A 16,705-nucleotide genomic window follows, 5' to 3' on the forward strand; every position below is an offset into this window, starting at 1 on the left:
TATAAGTGAATATACCTATACTGCAGTGGTACATATACATGTCATTTGTAAGTGAATTTACCTATAGTGCAGTGGGTAGTTGTATCACTTTCCTAGGGCTGCCACAGACTGGATGGCTTAAAACAGTAGAACTGCATTGTCTCACAGTTCTGGAGGCTAGAAGTCTGAATCCAGGTGTCAAGGGCCATACTCCCTCCGGAACCTATGTGGGAGAACCTGTCCTTGCCTCTGCCCAGCTTCTGGTGGTGGCCATCAGTCTTTGGGGCTCCTTGCCTTGCAGCTGCAGCATTTCAACCTCTGCTTCCATTGTCATATGGCGTTCTCCCTTCATGTGTCCCTGTCTCCTCCTCTTATAAGGACACAGTCATGTTGGTTTAGGGGCCCACCATACTCCAATATGACCTTGTCTTAACCAGTCACATCTGCAACAATCCTATTTCTACATAAGGTCACATTCCGAGGTGCTGGGGGGTTAGGAGTTGAACATATTTGAGGGGGGGTGGGACACACCATCCGACCCATGGTGGTGCTCAAAATCTTACCCATCACAACTGTGCCTGCTTCCCAGAGCAGGGGGGACAGAGAGCAGGAAACCATCATGAGACACGGTAAAGAGATGGGCTTGGCCAGGCTTAGCGATGCAGCTCCCCATCCTACCTCCCTCCTACCTCTGTGGATCCTGTTCTGCCACCTCCTCCTTCTGTCCCTGCACACACCCGTATTTCCTGGCTCCAGCTCCTATACCTGCTTCTCCCACAGCTTGATTTCAGCCTGTGGAATCAGCTTTGCCCCAGTTTCAGAGTAGAGAGAGAGGAGAGAACGTGAATAACCTGTTCACCTCCTCTGCCCATGTTTGCAATAACTTTTGGCAGGCATCTCTTTGCCATGCGAGTCTCTCCTTCACGCTGCTGCTTGTCACCTTCCTCAAACACAGATTAGATCATATTACACCCTTGCTAAAACATTTACAGTGGCCGATAGAAAGCTGAAATGTCCAAGATTGCTCTGCGTTACCCTCCACTGTCTGGCCCCACTGCCTTTCATTCTTTTCTTCTCCTCCTTCTCCTTCTTCTTTTTTAAGGAAGAATAAACTTCTTTATTATGTTTTAAAAAAAGAAATTATATATGAAGAGGTTAGAGGGAGACGAGGTAAAACTTTTCTAAAATCACTTTTGAGGTGTGATTGACATACAAAATTTTGTACATATTTAATGTATACAACTTGATGCATTTGGACATAAGTATACACCCGTGAACTCATCACCACATTCTATGCTGCAAACATATCTATCACCTCTGGAAGTTTCTTCCTGCTCAGTGTCTTTCTTGCTTTGCTTTTTTTTTTTTTTAAATGAGGGAAGCAGTAATACTTTATTTTTACCTTTTGACCCCTTTCATCCATTTCTCCCATTGCTTTGCTTTTTTCCCAGATTCCTTCATGTGTAACATCATTTTAGTTTCCCTGCCCTTGCTCCTGGCAAAGTGTGGTCTTGAATTAGCAGTATTGGTATCAACTGGGACCTTGTTAAAATGCAGAATTTTGAGCCACACCAGACCTACTAACTTGCATTTGAACAAATCCACACGTAATTAGTAAAGATTGAGGAGTGCCGGCCTGCACTCCGCTCAGGGTCCCCCAACCTGACTGACGGTCAGAAGCACCTGGAGAGCTTGTTACAACTAAAGTTATTCAGATCCCACCCAGATCTACTGAATCAGAATTGGCCCTAGGATCTGTGTTCTTTTGTTTTTCTGTTTAGTGAGGTATAATTGACATATAATAACTGCTGATGTTTTGATATGTGTATATAACCATGAAACTATCACCACAGTCAAGGTAGTGATTGTTACTCCCCGCCACATTTTCCGGTAACCTGTTGGAATCTCACCTTCCTGCCTCTCCCTGTCCTTCCCTCACCTTCCCCTGGCAACCACTGATTATCATAAGTTCAGCTGTATTTTCTAGAATTTTATATAAATGGAATCATGGAGTATTCTTTTTTTTTTTTTGTCACTTCTGTTATTCAGCATAATTGTTCTGAGGTTTGTCTATGTTGTTGTGTGTATGAATAGTTGATTCCTTTTTGTTGCTGAGTAGTATTTCATGGTGGGAATATACAGCAATTTGTTTATCCATTCTCCTGTTGATGGACATTTGGGTTGTTTCCAGTTTGGGGCTATTACAGATGAAGCTACTATGAACACTGGTGTACAGTCTTCATGTGGACAAATGTTTTCAGTTCTCTTAGGTAAATACCTAGGAATAGAATGGCTGGATTCTATCATGGGGTTACATTTAACTTTTAAGAAACTACCAAACTTTTAAAATAGCTTTACTGTGATATAATTCATATACCGTACAGTTCACCCATTTAAACTGTATAATTCAATGTTTTTAAATTAATTTACAGGGTTATGCACCCTTTATCACAATCTAAATGTAGAATATTTTTGTGCCCCAAAGAAACCCTGTGCCCATTAGCAGTCACTCCCCACTCCTCACCCCAAATCCCTTCCCCAGCCTTAGACAACCACTAATCTACTTTCTGTCTCTTTAGGTTTACCCATTCCGCATATTTCGTATAAATGGAATCATAAAGTGTGATCTTTTTTGACTCTTCTTTCCACTTAGCATAATGTTTTCATCCTTCATCCATGTTGGAACATGTATAAGTACTTCATTCCTTTTTATTGCTGGATACATTCCATTGTATGGATATACCACATTTTCTTTATCCATTCACCATTTGGTGGACATTTGGGTTGTTTTCACTTTTTGGCTATTATGAATAATACTGCTATAAACATTTGTGTACAAGTTTTTGTGTGGATCTCTTGTGTATATACCTATGAGTGGAATTACTAGGTTGCATGGTAACAAAGTGGTACCATTTTACATCCCCACCATAAGTTCCAGTTCCTCCATATACTCATCAACACTTGGTATGGTCAGTCTTTTAATTTTAGCCAATCTGTTGGGTATATAAAGGTATGTCATTGGGTTTAAATTTGCATTTCCTAATGAGAATGATGGTGAACATCTTTTAATGTGCTCAGTTGCTATCCATATATCTTCTTCAGTAAAGTATCTGTTTAAATCTTTTGCCCATTTAAAAATTGAATTACGGGGACTTCCTGGTGGTGCAGTGGTTAAGACTCTGCACTCCCAATGCAGGGGGCCTGGGTTCGATCCCTGGTCAGAGAATTAGGTCCCACATGCATGCCGCAACTAAGGGTTTGCATGCCACAGCTAAGGAAGCCCACATGCTGCAACTAAGGAGCCTGCCTGCTGCAACTAAGACCCAGCGCAACCAAATAAAAAAAATTGAATTGCATTCCTTTACATTCCTTATTGTATATTATGTATTATTATTACAATTTCTTTTTTATTTTTGGCTGCGTTGGGTCTTCATTGCTGCATGTGGGCTTTCTCTAGTTGCGGCGAGCAGGGGGATACTCTTCATTGCAGTACATGGGCTTCTCATTGTGGTAGCTTCTCTTCTTGCAGAGCATGGGCTCTAGGCACTTGGTCTTCAGTAGTTGCAGCATGCGGGCTCAGTAGTTGTGTCATGCAGGCCCTAGAGTACGTGGGCTTCAGTAGTTGTGGCACGTGGGCTCATGGGCTCTAGAGCACAGGCTTAGTAGTTGTGGCACACGGGCTTAATTGCTTTGCAGCATGTGGGATCTTCCTGAACCCTTGTCCCCTGCATTGTCAGGTGGATTCTTAGCCACTGTGCCACCAGGGAAGTCCCTATTAAAAGTTCTTTATCACACATGTGACTTACAAATATTGCCTTCTAGTTTGATGCTTGTCTTTTCATTCTCTTAACAGTATCTTCTGAAGAGTCAAATTTTTGAATTTTGATTAAGTATAATTTATCAGTTTTTAAATTTTAGGAATTATGCTTTTAGTGTCATATTTAAGAAATTTTGCCTAGCCCAAGGTCACAAAGATTTTCTCTGTGTTTTGTTCTAGAAGTTTTATAATCTTAGGCTTTACATCTAGGTATACGATCCATTTTTATACATGGTGCAAGGTATGGATTGAAGTGTCACTTTTTTGAATGTAAATGTCTAACTTTTCCAGCATCATTGGCTGAGAAGACAATCCTTTCTTTACTGAATTGCCTTTGCATCTTGTCAGAATCAATTGTCCATATATATGTGGGTTTATTTCTGGACTTTCTGTTGTGTTTCCCTCATATATTTGTATATCTTTACACCAATACCATACTGTCTTGATTACTGTAGTTTTCTATTAAGTCTTGAAATTGGGATGTGTCAGTGCTCCAACTCTGCTCTTTTTCAAAGTTGGTTTGGTTATTCTAGGTCCTTTGCATTTCCATGTGAACTTTAGAATCAGTTTGTCAATTTCTACAAAAAAGTCTACTGGGATTTTGATTTGGATTGCAATGAATCTTTAGATCAACTTGGGGAGAATTGACATTTTAACAATATCGGAGTCTTCCAACCCATGAACAAGGTATAGATTTCTAATTATTTAGGTCTTTCAAAATTCCTTTCAACATCTTTTTTGTTTTCAGTGTTTAGGTCTTGCACATTTTTGGGGTCAGATCTATTTCTATATTTCATATTTTTGATGTACTGTAAATGGTACTATTTTTAAAATTTCTACTTCTGATTTTTCATTGCTATTACATAGAAATGCAGTTCATTTTTTGTATATTGATCTTGTATCCTCCAGCCTTGATAAGTTCCCTTATTATTCCTAGTAGTTAGTCTAATAGTTTAACTGTTAAACAATGAACTTCTAAAGAGATTTAAATAATAGCAAAATCTTGTATATTTGCCCACATCCTTACCATTTCTAATGCTCTTCATTCCTTTGTGTAGCTCCATATTTCCATCTGATATCCTTTTTTTTTGTCTTCCTGAGGATTTCCTTTAACATTTCTTTTAGCATGGGTCTGTTAGTCATTAATACTTTCAGCCTCTGTATGTCTGAAAAAAAAGTCTTTATTTTGCCTTCATTGTTGTAATATATTTTATTAGGTTTGGAATTATAGCTTGACAGTATTTTTCTTTCAGTACTTTAAAATGTTGTTTTCTCATTTGCATTGTTTCCAATGAGAAATCTGTTGTCATTCTTACCTTTGTTTCTCAGTATGAAGCGTGTCTTTTTGTTCTGGATGCTTTTAAGCATTTTAACTGTTTTGAGAATGTGATTTTGTTATGCCTTGGTGTGCTTTTCTTCACGTCTCTTGTGTCTGGGATTTGTTGAGGTTCGTGGATCTGTGGGTTTATAGTTTTCATAAAACTTTGGAAAAACTTTGGCCGTAATTTCTTCAAGTATTTTTTTCTGTATCTGCTTTCATTCCTCTTTTCTGGGGACTCCAATTATGTATTTATTATTATACATATCAGAAGACTGCTTGAAATTGACCTATAGCTCATTAATGCTGTGTGCATTTTAAAAAATATCCTTCTCTGTGTGTTTTATTTTGGATAGTTTTATTGCCATGTCTTCATGTTCACTAATCTATTCTTCTGCAATGTCTAATCAGCCAATCAACTGAACAAGTTTATGTTTTCATTTTAGACATTGTAGTTTTCATCTTTAGAAGTTTGATTTGAGCCTGTTTCATTTCTTATATAGTGCTATTTAACTTTTGAACATAGAGAATATAGTTGTAATAATTATTTATCGCCCTTACTTGCTAAATCTTACACCTGTGTCAGTTTTGGTAGGTTTTTTTTTTTTTAATTGAAGTATAGTTGATTTACAATATTGTGTTAGTTTCAGGTTTACAGCAAAGTGATTCAGATATATACATATATATATATATATATATATATTTTCCAGATTCTTTTCCCTTATAGGTTACTACTAGATATTGAGTATATTTCCCTGTGCTATACAGTAGGTCCTTGTTGGTTATCTATTTTATATATAATAGTGTGTGTATGTTAATCTCAAACTCCTAATTTATCCCTCCCCCTCCCTTTTAATAACCATAAATTTGTTTTCTATGCCTGTGCGTCTATTTCTCTATTGAAAATAAGTTCATTTGTATCATTTTTTAAAGATTCCATATAAAGGAGAAACTAACACACCATTGTAAAGCAATTATACTCCAATAAAGATGTTAAAAAAAAAAGATTCCACATATAGGTGATGTCATATTATATTTGTCTTTCTGTCTAGCTTACTTCACGTAGTATGATAATCTCTATGTCCGTCCATGTTGCTGCAAATGGCATTGTTTTCATTCTTTTTTTATGGCTGAGTGCTATTCCACTGTGTATGTATACCACTTCTTTTTTTTTTTTTTTTTTAACCTCATCTTCTTTATCCGTTCCTCTGTCGATGGGCATTTAGGTGCTTCCATGTCTTGGCTATTGTAACTAGTGCTGCAGTGAACATTGCAGTGCATGTATGTTTTCAAGTTATAGTTTTCTCCAGATATTTGCCTAGGAATGGGATTGCTGGATCATCTATGGTAACTCTTCTTTCAGTTTTGGTAGGTTTTTTTGTCTGTTTGTTTTTGTTTTTTGTTTTCTGGCTGTGCCACATGGCTTGTGGGGTCTTAGTTCCCCAACCAGGGATTGAACCCAGGCCCTCAGCAGTGAGAGCTTGGAGTTCTAACCACTGGACCTCTAGGGAATTCCCAGTTTTGTTAGGTTTTAATTGATTTTTTTCTCTTCATTATGGGTCATACTTTCCTGTTTCTTTGCATGTCTGACAATTTTTTTCTGGATGCTAGACATTTTATCTTTGGATGGTGGATATTATTATATTCCTATAAACATTCCTTAGATTTGTTCTGTAACTCAGTTAAGTTACTTGGAAGCAGTCTGACCTCTAGCTGCCTGGATCTATATGGACCTAGACTCTAGACTCTATCTCATCAACTTAAAGTTTACTGTGATCTGCCTAGGTTCCCCCTTCATGCACTGTAGCCTACAGTCTCTCTCAAGGCAGTAAGCTGGGCAATTAGTCAACTCATCATATTTATTTCTTGTTTCCCAGGATTCACTGTCCTTTGTTATCTGATGTCCAGTATCTTGAAGACCATTGTTTCGTGTATTTTGTGCACTACTTTCAGCTGTTTCAAGCAGGAGGAAAAATTTTATCCTTGGCACTTCACTGTGGCCAGAAGTGGACATCTGTATTTTAAAAATAAATTTTTCATGATTAAGACACAACCACCCCAGCCCTAGTTTGTAGGTTAACATTTGAAAACCACTGCTTTAATCCTAATGGACGACTTCTCACTGATCTTCAGTCATCCATATAACTTTGTTTCTATGTCTTTGCTATTCCAGATCCCCAAGTCCTGACCTTCTTCCCCCTTGTTTTCCCTGTCCAATCTTAAAGGGTCTTCAGAGTTTAATCAAAATGCTGTCTCCCTCCTCTCAGAGTAGCAGGGCTTCCGCCTCTCTGCTGAGAAAGTCGTTCTTCCCTAAATGCTCCCATAGCAAATTTATTACATTAAAAAAATCATAGTAGTTGTTATATTCTGCATTTTATGATAACCGTTTGCTCATCCATTTGTAAGATTCCTAAGGTCAGACACTTAGTCTTTTTTGCATAAAGTAGGTATTGTATTGTGTTGTATCCTAAGGAATGAAGGAGGGCCTTGAAGGCAAGAGAATGAGGAATAGAACTAAGCAGTACAGAGAGAACACCTCAGAGTTTCATAAGGTGGTTCTAAAGTCTTGTTTTGGTTCAGGCAATATAAGATTGGGTTAGCAATAGGTTTCATCTTGCCTGGTGAATGTGACTGAATAGTATGTTAAGAAGGATTCTGAGACCACATCTTGACTCCATGAGAAAGCTAGCCTTTAGATAATAAAATGTTGGAATGTCTCAGGTATTTTGATAGTTTTGGCTGAACATGTAGGATATTTTGAAACAATGGCTAACAAGTATAAAATACATGTCACAGAGTGTTCTAAGCATGATGCACATATAAAGTCATTTACTTCTCCTGACAACCCATTGAGGTAAGTTCTATTAATACCCCCATTTTGTAAACAGGGAAACTAAGGCACAGAGACGTTAAGAAACTTGCTCAAGTCACAGTTGGTTATTCTGGCTCCAGAGCCTGTGTTTTTATCACCGTTATACTGTCTTCATATTGAACATTTAATGTTTCATAAAAATTGAGGGAGTTAGCCCACCTAGCTATACTTTTCTAGTATGGAAGGGACAAAGTGAATTTGTTGTTTGTTAATATAATTGTCCAAGCTTCCCCAACTTTTACCTTAGATTAGAAAGATTTATCCTTCATGATTTTTATAGTCATATCTGATTCTTTGTGTTTTATTTCTTTAGGATCTCTAGCCAGCTCCATCTTTGACCCACTCAAATCTCTTGTGGGTGCTTCAGGAGGAGTCTATGCTCTGATGGGAGGCTATTTCATGAATGTTCTAGTGGTAAGAACTTTGGGAGTGGAATCTATGGACCTTAAATTTTTTTTTTTTTAAACAATTACTGGTATTTGGTTCAGGGCATCTTCATTTATCAATATTTACTAAGAACACATCTTCCATTTGGCCACAAGAGTTTTCCTTTCATATTTTATCTTTATTTTTTTCTCCCGATCTCAAAAATAATGAATATTAAATAAAATTCAAAATTGAAAGATAGGAAGTCAAAGTTCCCAGTTTAGTATCTGTTAACAGTTTGATATACATTCTTTCAGACATTTTCTATGTGTATTCAAAATTCTACCAATAGTAATGCTACAAAAATGGAACTACCCTTATATTGTTCTGCATCTTAACATAAAGTATCCTATCTACTCATGGCAGTACACAGAAATCCAGCTCAGTCTTTTCAGGCACTCCACATCACGCTCTATATAGCTGTATCCCGACATTTAATCCTTAATTGAAAAGAAATCTCGGGTGATTACAGCTTTTCACATTTCAAAATAATGCTGTAAGGCATGGTCTTTCACACCTATCTTTTTGCATTTGTGTGATTCTTTTTGCAGGTAAATTCCTAGAAGTGGATTTACTGGGTGAAGGCTTTACATTTTCATTGATAAATGCCTCCAAAGTTGCATACCATTTTACACGCCCCTGATATAGTATGTGAGATGCCAACCACTTTTTAAAACAGGCTAAAATCCTGACTAAATTAACCCTTTGACCACATAGGTGTGCTTTAAAGATACTCTAGGAGGAAGAAATATGAATCAATTAAAAAACTGTTCAAAAAATAGAAGTCATTTAGAAAAATGTTTTTCAAACTTTGGATTGCAACCCATCAGTGGTTGTGAACGCAGCTGAAGGGATTGTGAAAATCCCTTTACAAACAAAAATTTCAGTACACATCACGTGTAATAGGGATAAGTACTATTTGATTTATGTGTGTTATGTAAATTATTTGTTACTGTAGGTCATGGTCACAACAATTTGAAAATAATTGATTTAGAATAAACACAGCTATTTCAGCATCTCTACTCTCTGGGAAGAGAGTTAACTTGAAAGGGAAGGGAGAGGTAACTCGGGCTGAAGTGGGAGTATCTTTCTGAGTCTGCTCTGTCCTCTAGTAACACACGAGGGTACTGCAAGCTGGTGTGAGATTTTTCAAAGCTAAAATCCAACTGGGTTGTTTTTGGACCGACCGACATTTAACATTTTTTGAAATTATCTAGAAAAATAAAGGTAATACTCAAATTTTAGTTGTCTTTGCTAACTCCTACTTAGAAAGAGGGTAAAGATGTGTCAAATGAATATTAACCAAAAAACTTGGAAATATTCCATCAGATTTAGTTTGACAACATGCATTAACTATCTATGACTTATTAAGTGTTGATTTTTTGTTACTTATATTTAGATTATTTCCTGCTAATAAAATTGTGTCTACTTTATGTCAAGGAATTTAATATCCTGTTTCATTTTCACTCCAAAGTGCACCAGCATTGTGCTTCCCAAATTACATTTGAAAACTGGGCTGTTACACGGATGCTCTGTTTTGCAAACATTTGACACTCACACTTTATTTTAAATGATAAAGCAGATGAAGGGGGAGGACAGTTGAAGTTTCATTTGCCAATAGATAGCTTATATTATTATTCATCTCTTTGCAAGAATTTTCGAGGCATGATTCCTGCCTTTGGAATTATCAGACTACTACTCATCACCGTCCTTATAAGTAAGTGTGTTCTGTGAACACTTCACACCTTCAACTTTATGGGTTCAACCGTCAGAAGACCCTCTCACACTTCCCAAACACTAACAAGTAGGATGACCATCAGCCTAGAGTCAGAAAGAATGGTTCGGCTTCAGAGCCCTAAGCAGACAGGTGTGAATGGAGTTTTCACAGACCCTGGTGGGTGGCTCTTAGAGGTGCCTCTGTTTCCTTCTGGACTGTGGGGAGTCAAGAGAGTAGGGCTCGAGGCACTCCGTCCACTTCAACCACAATACCGTCGTTTATGGATTAAAATATATATATATATATTTTAAAATATTTATTTATCTTTAGCTGCGTTGGGTCTTCGTTGCCACACGCAGGCTTTCCTCTAGTTGCGGCAAGGGCTACTCTTTGTTGCAGTGCGCGGGCTTCTTATTGTGGTGGCTTCTCTTGGTGTGGAGCACGGGCTCTAGGCACGTGGGCTTCAGGAGTTGTGGCGCATAGGCTTAGTTGCTCTGCGGCGTGTGTGATCTTCCCGGACCAGGGCTTGAATCCCTGTCCCCTGCATTGGCAGGCAGATTCTTAACCACTGCGGCTCCAGGGAAGCCCCTGGATTTTTAAAATTTTTTATTAAAAAATTTTTTTTATTGGAGTATAGTTGATTTAAAATGTTGTGTTACTTTCTGCTGTCATTTATGTTTTATATACTGGATTTTTCTTGTTCATACATTAGATTCTGTGTATGATTTTGTCAGAAAGGCAGAGCTTGAAAACCATTCATACAATCCATTTTCTTCCTCAATTTCAGATTAAAAAAAAAAAACTGATCTAGGATATAAGCATGGAGTGGTGGCTGAGGACTGAAAATGAGAGCAGAGGTGAAGGAAGAGAGGGGTCAGGGAAGTAGGAGCATGACTGATGTGGCTTTGGAAATCTCCAGGAATGATAGTCTAGAATTACATGCTGAAAGAATTTAGGAGGTATGTTCAGTCTGGAGAAGAGGTGGAATTTTAGGCGTGTCTGAAAGTCAGGATTTTGGACGGGTGGCAGGCCATACAGAGTAGAAGCAAACAAGAGTGAAGGCAGAGCTGGTAACTTGTATTTCTGGATCTGCTCCTGCTGAAGCTGTATCTGCATGGAGGGTGCGGGGAGAAGGCTGACCCTGGGGCCAGACTGTTGGCTCAGACTTGAAGGCCAAGACAGAAGTGACGCTTGATACAGGCTAAGCTTTTGGCTGTCCACATAGTAGGAAAAAATGATTCTGCAAATTGGTATCAAGAGTTCAAAAAAGAGACTAAATTAAGTTTATGAACGCTTTAACTGTAAAAACAATATTTCATCCCGAGAGAAAAGAAGTGACTTGTTTCTAGTTTATACCATACCATATATACTGTTTTTCTCCATAAGAAATCCAAAAAGTGAGGGAAACTAGTCAGCACAGAAAGGAGGACGGATGTCTGGGAGTTAGGAGAGTTGCTGTGCAGGCAGAGCCGTCTGAGTCACAACCAGAACCAAGGGACAAGTCCTTAGACAGAAAAATATTCTTACACAACTTATCTGGGTCATCAGTCAATCTGTTTCTTTCAGGTAATTATGAATGACTTTTGTAAAATAAGCCTCAAACCCTCAGTGAGGAAAAGGTTTTAATACTCTAATACCCTTTAAAGTTGGAGTAAAAGCTCTTTCCTCATGCACAGGGTTATCTCCAAATATAGTTTATGTAACATTCTGTCATTCTTTCTTTTCTTTTTTTAATTGGGGTATAGTTGCTTTAAACATTTTGTCACTCTTGAGGTAAGTAATACAATCACTGAATGATGTGTTTTATTATATCCTACAAACATAGGTAGGACACACTAACATCAACCTTCCCCACAGGCCATTTCTAAAAGTTCTTTGGCTTGGTTTACCTACTATTGTAAATGAGAGAAGTTAGAACAAACTCCGGATTAATGAAATACAAGTACATTTTAATTTTAAACATGTTTCCTTGGGAAAATGTATAGTTTTTTGGGTTTTTTTAATGGTAAATATTATTCCTAATTGTGAAGGACAATTGGCCCTAGGACCTTCCTTCATTAAGCATTATTTGTTGGATCTGTTTTCTAACAAAGCAACTGACCTTCCCCGGAAAAAGTTCAGGAAATCTCACATTTTCATCCTTCAAAAAAATCTGTATAAAGGCAGCTCCCTTTAAAATGAGTGTCAAATTTTATTGAAGACAGTGATTTGGTTTATTGGAATGAGGGCTTCTTTTCAGGTGGGAAGACAGGTCTCAGTTTAGAGACTGCAGCAGCTTAGAAGTAAACTCCCCTGGGAAGCAGAAAGGGCCAGGCAGGTGTAAGTCAGAAGTGGCCAAAACAAGAGAGAAATTGAATGGAGAAATTGACATGCTAAGGGTTACAAAGAGTTTTTGAAAGGAGGTCTCCTACTGTGGAAGACTAGACCAAAGTAACTGTTTCCAGTAAGTCAACCCTGTTTTCCAGCAGTGGTTTTCTTATACTTTCCTAGCCCTATCTCTGTTATTTACCCTGGATTAGGAATTGCAAATGATCGAAAAAACAATATAGCCACATTTATCCAGCATTTTGTGTGATTAGTCATTTACAATTAAATTAACATTGAGTACTTCTCCTCGACCTCAATTTCTATCCAGTGACTTCAGTGTCAATACTATATTGAAAGGGAAACTAGCCAGAACACATGGTCCTGATGCTGTTTTCCCAAAGGCAAGGACTAGGTCTTTCTGTCTCCTAGGACATTCACTAAGTAGAGCACAGGGAATTGGGGGATGGATGTGGAATGTGACAGCTGCAGGAGATGTTTCCAAGTGCACATGTAGGGCAGAGTTCTTCTAAGCCAAGAAACCTGGAAGCTCTTTTAGCATCAGAGATCTGACTTATTTGAGGAATGTCTAAGTTCTGGCTCTCAGTGTTCCATTAGAAAATGTGGACTCATTTCCTTTTTGGGCCCATCTTCTGTTCTCCTGATGGCAATCAGAGGCGAGTAGTGTGGTGGGTGAGAGTGAAGCCTCCCAAATCCCACTGCTCCCTCTGAGATGGGCAGCCTTGGGCAAGTACTTAACCTCTGTGTTTTGGTTTCTTTATGTATAAAACGCCACCGTCATTCCTCACTTGGGTTCCTGCAGTAGTAGTAAGTAGCTTGTCTGCTTGCTCCTGTCTTTGCTTCCTTAGAGTATGTTTCCTATACAGCAGCCAGAATCATCTTTTAAAAACATAAGTCAGACATGTCACTCCTGTGCTCAAAAGTTTCAAAGCATAAAAGTCAAAGTCCTTACAGTGGTCCATAAGGGCCCTACATGATCTGCATCTGCTTCTGTTTGATCTCATCACCTACTACTTTATCCCTAACTTTAGTCCAGAATCACCCGAAGGTCTTGTTAAAACACAGACTGCCGAGCCCTACCTTTAGAGTTTCTGGTTCAGTAAGTCTGGGGTGGGCCTGAGAATTTTCATTTCTAGTAAGTTCCCAGTGATGCTGGGATCCCAGTGGGGCAGGGAACCATCCTTTGAAAACCACCTATGGGACCAGATCAACTGCTTTGGTATTCCTCAAACACACCAGGTGGATGGTCCTGCCTTAGGGACTTTGCACTTCCCTCTGCCTAGAGGACTCTTACTTCAAAGGTCAGCATGGCTTGCTCCCTTATCTCTATCAAATGCCATATTCTCCTTGAGATCCTCCCTGACTCTCCAGTTAAAAATCACACCCTAGGGCTTCCCTGGTGGCACAGTGGTTGAGAATCCGCCTGCCGATGCAGGGGACACGGGTTCGTGCCCCGGTCCGGGAAGATCCCACATGCCATGGAGCGGCTAGGCCCATGAGCCATGGCCACTGAGCCTGTGCATCTGGAGCCTGTGCTCCGCAACGGGAGAGGCCACAACAGTGAGAGGCCCGCGTACCAAAAAAAAAAAAAAAAAAAAAAAATCACACCCTACTCCCAGCATTCCCAATTCTCCTTCTTCTCTTTGTGTGTTCTCCATAGCACTAAGCAACATTTGACAATACTGTATGTTTTACTTATTCATTTGCTTTCCCCAACTAGACTTTCAGTTCCATGAGGCAGTCTGATCTGTTCACGGCAATATCTCCACCATCTAGAGTAGTGCCTGGCACATGGGAGATAATCAATAAATACTTGTTGGATCAATACATCTATAAAATGGGATAATGATAGTACCTATTTCATGGGGTTGTTGTGAGGATTAATGATGCAGGTTAGTACATGTAAAACTCTTAGAACAGTACCTAGCACAGAGTCTCAATAAACGTTGCTACCATTGCTAGAGGGGAACCAAAAATAACTGGCGCACTATTTTGGAGATCGTGGGGCTTCACTGGGCTGTTTTCCCTTCTAGTTGTGTCGGACATGGGATTTGCTCTCTACAGAAGGTTCTTTGTCCCTGCAAATGGGTCCCCGGTGAGTTCAGTTTATTATTTTTTAAATTACGTATCATATCAGTAGCTAAAAAGTGTCACCAAATAGGGGCAACAATTCTGAGATTTAGGACAGTCAGTTTTACACTTGGAAGTTAAGAAAATTCCTGAGGAAATCAGCCTTTTAGATTGTCCTTTTCACTTCTCTCTCTCATAGCCCTGACAACTGGCTCTAGTTCTCTGCACCTGCTATACTGGTAGCTATTCCAAAAAACAGGAGTGAAGGGACTTCACAGAGAATAAAATGCAGACTGGAAAGCAGCAATAATTTGGGTCCAGATGAATTTACAATAAAAAGAAAACTGACAAAGATTTCCAGTTTTATTGAAACTGGTCTTTGAATTTGGTAGTTTCTCTTTGACTATCTGTGTGTACTTTTTAATTTAGACATGCCATTTATGTGGGATCAGATTATGCTCCTATAGAGATCCCTCATGGCACCTCAACTCTTACTCTCTTGGTTGGCCTTATATAGAACCATCCTAAACGCAATGATGACCAAGAATAAAGAAAAATGATGGCTCTGTCTTGTGTACTCAGAGTCAGTGAACTGATATTTTTTTTAGCTTTGCATGATTTGGAATATCTCCTCTCTGTGCACATGGAGTTTTTTTGTCTCTTTTGTCTCACCACCTTGCTGTTCAGACTTTTAAGACTCTTTGACTGGGATGGTATTTGTTTCTTAAACAGCTGAAATATGCAATTAACATTTTCTTCACTTATTCCCATTTTTTGCCCTTTTTTCTCAAGGTGTCTTTTGCAGCTCACATTGCAGGTGGATTTGCTGGGATGTCCATTGGTTATACCGTGTTCAGCTGCTTTGATAAGGCACTGCTGAAAGATCCAAGGTTTTGGATAGCAATTGCAGCTTATTTAGCTTGCGTCTTATTTGCCGTGTTTTTCAACATTTTCCTATCCCCAGCGAACTGACTTGCCCCTAACAAAAACCAATTAATAAAAAGAGCCATCTGGGAAAAAACTGGAGAACTCTCTATGAAGAAACAGAGAAGTCCCAGCAAATGCTAACAATTTTATAAAGAGGACAAAACACCCTTGAAGTCGCCAGTTTCAAAGACTGCTTACAAAAGGAGTTAGGGTTTAAGGAAGGGGCTCGTCTGTGCATGAGGGGGAAGAGCAAGAAAGAAAAGGGAAGGGAAGTGAGAACCAAAGATTGGCTCTTTCCCAGGCGTGCTGCGTGAGGGTATGTATCCTCTAAAAGAGACTTACTCTCCTAGGAGGGTATACTACAGAGATTGCTTGATAGAATCCACAAATAATGTTCTATGCTGAAAATAAAAACTTTTCACATCTGTCAGACTATTGATTATCACTTTCCATCACTGTTCGAGTAGATAAGTCACTGTTTGGGATGCTTTGTATGCATTATTGCTCATCTTTTTAGCAACCCAGAAAGGCAGCTATTACTCTGTGTCTTAGAGAGGAGGATATGGGAACTCTTACAAAAAATCAAGTAACTTGTCTAAGAGGGGGCAGGATTTAAAGGTTGGTAATGACTTGACAGCCCATATCCTCCTGCCCTCCTGGTCTATCAGTGCTGTGTTCCCCAAATACCAAAAGTTTATTGTATCATGGCGGGGTTTCCCTGGTGGGGCAGTGGTTAAGAATCCGCCTGCCAATGCAGGGGACATGGGTTCGAGTCCTGGTCCAGGAAGATCCCACATGCTGCAGAGCAACTAAGCCCGTGCGCCACAACTACTGAGCCTGCTCTCTAGAGCCTGCGAGCCACAGCTACTGAGTCCACGCGCCACAACTACTGAAGCCTGCACGCCTAGAGCCCGTGCTCCGCAACAAAAGAAGCCACCGCAATGAGAAGCCCGCGCAGCGCAATGAAGAGTAGCCCCCGCTCGCCGCAACTAGAGAAAGCCCGCGCACAGCAACAAAGACCCAACACAGCCAAATAAATAAATAAATAAATTTATTAAAAAAAATAGTATCATGGGAGTATGGGAAGAAACCTTTCTGACGGTGTACCAAGAATGGTAGAAATACCTTATAGAAGAATTCTCTGGATTGCTAGTTTAAGATTCAAATAGTGTGGGCAGCTAAGCCCATGTGCCACAACTACTGAGCCCGCGTGCTGCAACTACTGAAGCCCGCTTGCGTAGAGCCCGTGCTCCG

General features: G+C 39.3%; 1 protein-coding gene across 1 annotated transcript in view; it reads left to right on the top strand.

Annotated features, from left to right (window-relative positions):
* The window catches only part of RHBDL2 (rhomboid like 2), a 55,229-nt gene extending 39,346 nt beyond the window's left edge, over positions 1-15,883 (top strand). Inside the window, exons 5-8 of the mRNA XM_029230642.1 lie at positions 8,300-8,400; positions 10,066-10,129; positions 14,488-14,549; positions 15,317-15,883. Of these exons, the coding sequence (XP_029086475.1) occupies positions 8,300-8,400; positions 10,066-10,129; positions 14,488-14,549; positions 15,317-15,496 (407 nt within the window). The 3' untranslated portion in view covers positions 15,497-15,883. The remainder of the gene's footprint in view (positions 1-8,299; positions 8,401-10,065; positions 10,130-14,487; positions 14,550-15,316) is intronic.
* Positions 15,884-16,705: the final 822 nt, after the last annotated feature.

Source organism: Monodon monoceros, unplaced genomic scaffold, assembly GCF_005190385.1.
Source record: "Monodon monoceros isolate NGI ecotype Baffin Bay Population unplaced genomic scaffold, NGI_Narwhal_1 Super_Scaffold_18, whole genome shotgun sequence".
Taxonomy (NCBI): domain Eukaryota; kingdom Metazoa; phylum Chordata; class Mammalia; order Artiodactyla; family Monodontidae; genus Monodon; species Monodon monoceros.